Consider the following 3,685-nt stretch of genomic DNA (forward strand, 5'->3'; position numbering starts at 1 on the left):
TCAAGGCCTACATTTCCCTAGTGCGGCCTACAGGCTCTAGGGGAGGCCTGTATTAGAGTAGCTATCAAGGCCTACATTTCTCTAGTGCAGTCTACAGGCTCTAGGGGAGGCCTGTATTAGAGTAGCTATCAAGGCCTACATTTCCCTAGTGCGGCCTACAGGCTCTAGGGGAGGCCTGTATTAGAGTAGCTATCAAGGCCTACATTTCCCTAGTGCGGCCTACAGGCTCTAGGGGAGGCCTGTATTAGAGTAGCTATCAAGGCCTACATTCACGTCCCCTTCTCTGGACCCTGTGATTGGTTAACGGGATTTGGAGGGAAAACGTACACCAGGAGAATAGTAGAGGGTGGTGCCCAGGAAGAAGGGATAAAAAGCTTTGCCCAAAGCGGGAGGGGGTTCACTTCTAGGAAGCAGAGCTGTGAAGCTGCTGCAGAAGGAGGGATCCCTCATCCAAAAGGCTGGAGGCCAAATACCTAGAAACAGCCAGTGGGCAGTATTAGTCAGACGCGTTAGGGTTTCTTATTTTGCTGGTTTGCCTGCCTTTACTGTGCCCCCTTTTCCTACACGTTACTGAATCACAGTTATTGTTAAATCTCTTTAATAGTTTGTTACTCTGCCTGGGTCCTCGTGCGTCACTCGGTCACTGCTGGAAAAGGAGCGCATAAAGGGGCAGGGTGGGTGCTCTGAGGAGACCCGTACCAGAATGGTGGCTGCTCACGCCAGGCCCTCAAGGCAATTCTTAAACTGCTAAATTCTCCTCTAAAATGCCAGTCCCTCCCACAACGTGAAGTTTAGTTCTATGCTGCTGGGACTGTGGTCAGTGGTTACTTCTTAGCACGCTGCTACCCCTGCACTTTAATTAAAGCCTGAGCTTTTCCCATGAAGAAAAAGACACACGGAGAGATGAAAGCAACGCGTCCTACGTCAGTGGAACCGAAAACCTGTTTAATAGAAACTAGTGAAGGAGTAACCACTACAGTGAGGCCTTTAAAATGTAGAGTTAAAAAAAAATGAATGATTTGATCTGAAAGCAGGAAGAGGGGGAAAAATAAACTGACATGAGGCAAAGAGTGAAGATGCAATCCTCTAAAAAATTCGGCACTTTTCAATGTCAGGTACTCTAAAGATGCTAAATGAAGATGCATGTGTTTTTTTAAAAAAGAAATCAGGCGTTTTCAAACGGGGGGGCATATAATTTCATTTCCATGCTATGGGTGGCTTTGCTTTGGTGCTCTCTTTCACGCTCACCGATTTGTCCTGCACTCATGTTCGTTTCAAATGCTTGGTGTTATAGTGAGATCTCATATCCTTCCTCAGGTTAAATTTGGCTCCGCAAACGCCACAGGTATACAGGTGAACATCCATGTGCTGTTCCAGCTGTTCGTTACTGGGAAAAATCTGAAAGCAGACCTGGCAGATAGTCTCTCCGGCGGACAGGTGGGATATCATGTGTCGTACATGGTCGTGTTTCCGGAAGTTTCCCTGGTCGCAAATAGAGCAGACGTACCGGGCCATGCCTTTGTGCATGTCGTTGTGAAGGCGGAGCTGGCGTTCCCGTAGAAACTGCTTCCCGCACGTCTGGCAGACGAACTGTTTTTCCTTGGTGTGCACGGTATAGTGTTCCCGCAAGTGACAGCGTTGATAAAACCCTTTCCCACAAAGGCTGCAGAAATGTTTGCGACGGTGATCCCTGTCGTTCTCCTCCATCATAGCACCCTTGAACAGATCATGCTCCAGGCAGCTGGACATGTGCTCAACCACTAAGGTTTCCGTTTCAAACCGCTGGCCACAGTTAGGACACCGGAAAGGGCAAGCCGAATCTCTGTACAGCTGTTTCTTTGGAAGGCTGTTCATCTGGAAATGGCCGACCCCAAACTCGTCCAGCATTTCCGCATACATCATCTCTCGCATTTCGGATTGCTCCTCCGAATTCTCTTCCAAGTCCAGTTTCTCCTCTTCGTTCCTTAGGCTGTGTGTTGTCAGGTCCTGGGGCTCACCGCATGACTGCGCGTGATCCTGCAGTTGCCGGCCTTTGACCAATATCTGGCCACACTTCCCACAGGCGCATATGTTCTCTATGTGTTTGGACAAGTAATGCGAGGAGAGGTCTTCTTCTGTGATTGTCAGCCCGCACAGTTCGCAGGACGCGTTTTCAGAATCTTCCTTATCCGCACCGACTTTGCTGTTCAGGACTCTCACGTTTTTCAGGTATTTCCTGTCATCTTCGTCCATAGGCACTTGGGCTTTCAGGAGGGCTTTTCTTACCCTCCTGTTTTCGTTGACTTCTTCCTCGATGTAGTACCTGTAAACTGTCTCGTCGTCGTCCAGCTCGTCGTTGTCAGTGGACTCGTTTCCGTCTGTCACTTTAATGACGTTAAACTCTTTCAGGTCGTCGACGGGTTTGTCAGCCGGCTCCATCTTGACGATGATCCTTTTCCTCTCGGCGGCTCGGCTCCGCTCTTCGCCTGATGGCTCCGACGACACGGCACTGCCTTTTAGGCTGGCTGCATTGGAGGCCGGCGACGAAGACCCATCCTCAGCTAGGCTTGTATTCCCTTTGTATTTGTCCGATTGGGAAGATGGCATTTTAGAAGTGGGCTCTCCCTCGTTCAAGTCATTCTTTTCGGCTCCGTAATATCTGGCACCCTGATAGGAATGCCTGTTAGTGCAAGACATGATGTGCTCGTCCAGTAGCCTCTCGCAGCTGAAACTGAATCCGCAGCCATCGCAGGTGAAGCTCCTTCCAAAGCGCCGTGAGTTGGACACCCGGTCTTTGGTGCTCGGCAGCTTGGGCACAGCACTCCTTTTCCAACCATCCAAGAGCTGCTCAGGGAAACCGCTCAGCTGCAAAGCCTCCTCGTCCGTCTCCCTGCTTTGGGACGTGCTCACCGTCGAACTTGGCGGCTCCACGCCCCACCTGTTCGCTTCGCTCTCGTTTCGAGCCGGCGTGTCTTCGTACATCCGCACGCCGAAGATCATCTTGCTATTTTGAGAGCTGGAAGCCGAAGAGGAGCACCGCAAGCCTGACGAGTGGGTGTCCTGGATGTCTTCTAGACATTCCGGCACATTGTAGAGCTGCAGGGAGCTCATCGCCAGCTTGAACTGCTCAAAGTTGGCCGGGGCAGTCAGGATTTTCCCTAAATACATGAACTGTAGAATGAGATCGAAGCATTCGGCCGTGATCTTCATGTTGCTCAGGTTCAGCTGGGCCATGCTGTGCTGATGGCTCATGAAAAACATCCGGAAGTAAGAGCTGCAAGCGGCCAGGACTGCTTTGTGAGCCTGGAAGTAGATGTCATCGATAGCGATGCAACAGTCGCACAGGAACCCCCACTCTCTTTGGTTGTTGAGCTGCTGCAGGACATAGTTGCTGTGGCTCGTTCTGGCCATCTTGGGCTCGAATCACTGCCCTGCATAAAGAGGAAAGGGGGGAAAAAGCCCAACAATCAGCCATCGGCTTTGTTTGGAGAACTGAAAGAACCAGCACCACCCCGTGCCCCGAGGTGACTCCCAAGCTACCCATCCTTGCCTGCCCATCTCCTTTAAAAAAAACGGAAAAATTCGGGAAAAAACTGTTTTTTTCCCGTTTTTTTCCTGAAGCCTTTTTGTTTTTTTCCAAAAAATTGGAAAAATTGAAAAAAGAAAAGAAAAGGTATATGGTATCAGATTGATCTAATTTCTGTGC

General features: G+C 50.1%; 1 protein-coding gene across 1 annotated transcript; it reads right to left on the bottom strand.

Moving 5' to 3' along the window:
• Positions 1 to 988: 988 nt before the first annotated feature.
• ZBTB1 (zinc finger and BTB domain containing 1) lies at positions 989 to 3,398 on the bottom strand. Its single transcript, XM_015426049.1, has one exon. The coding sequence runs from the start codon at positions 3,388 to 3,390 to the stop codon at positions 1,264 to 1,266; it is 2,127 nt and encodes a 708-aa protein (XP_015281535.1). The 5' UTR covers positions 3,391 to 3,398; the 3' UTR covers positions 989 to 1,263.
• Between the last annotated feature and the right edge of the window lie 287 nt (positions 3,399 to 3,685).

Source organism: Gekko japonicus, unplaced genomic scaffold (genome assembly GCF_001447785.1).
Source record: "Gekko japonicus isolate JY-2015 unplaced genomic scaffold, Gekko_japonicus_V1.1 scaffold7402, whole genome shotgun sequence".
Lineage (NCBI taxonomy): Eukaryota > Metazoa > Chordata > Lepidosauria > Squamata > Gekkonidae > Gekko > Gekko japonicus.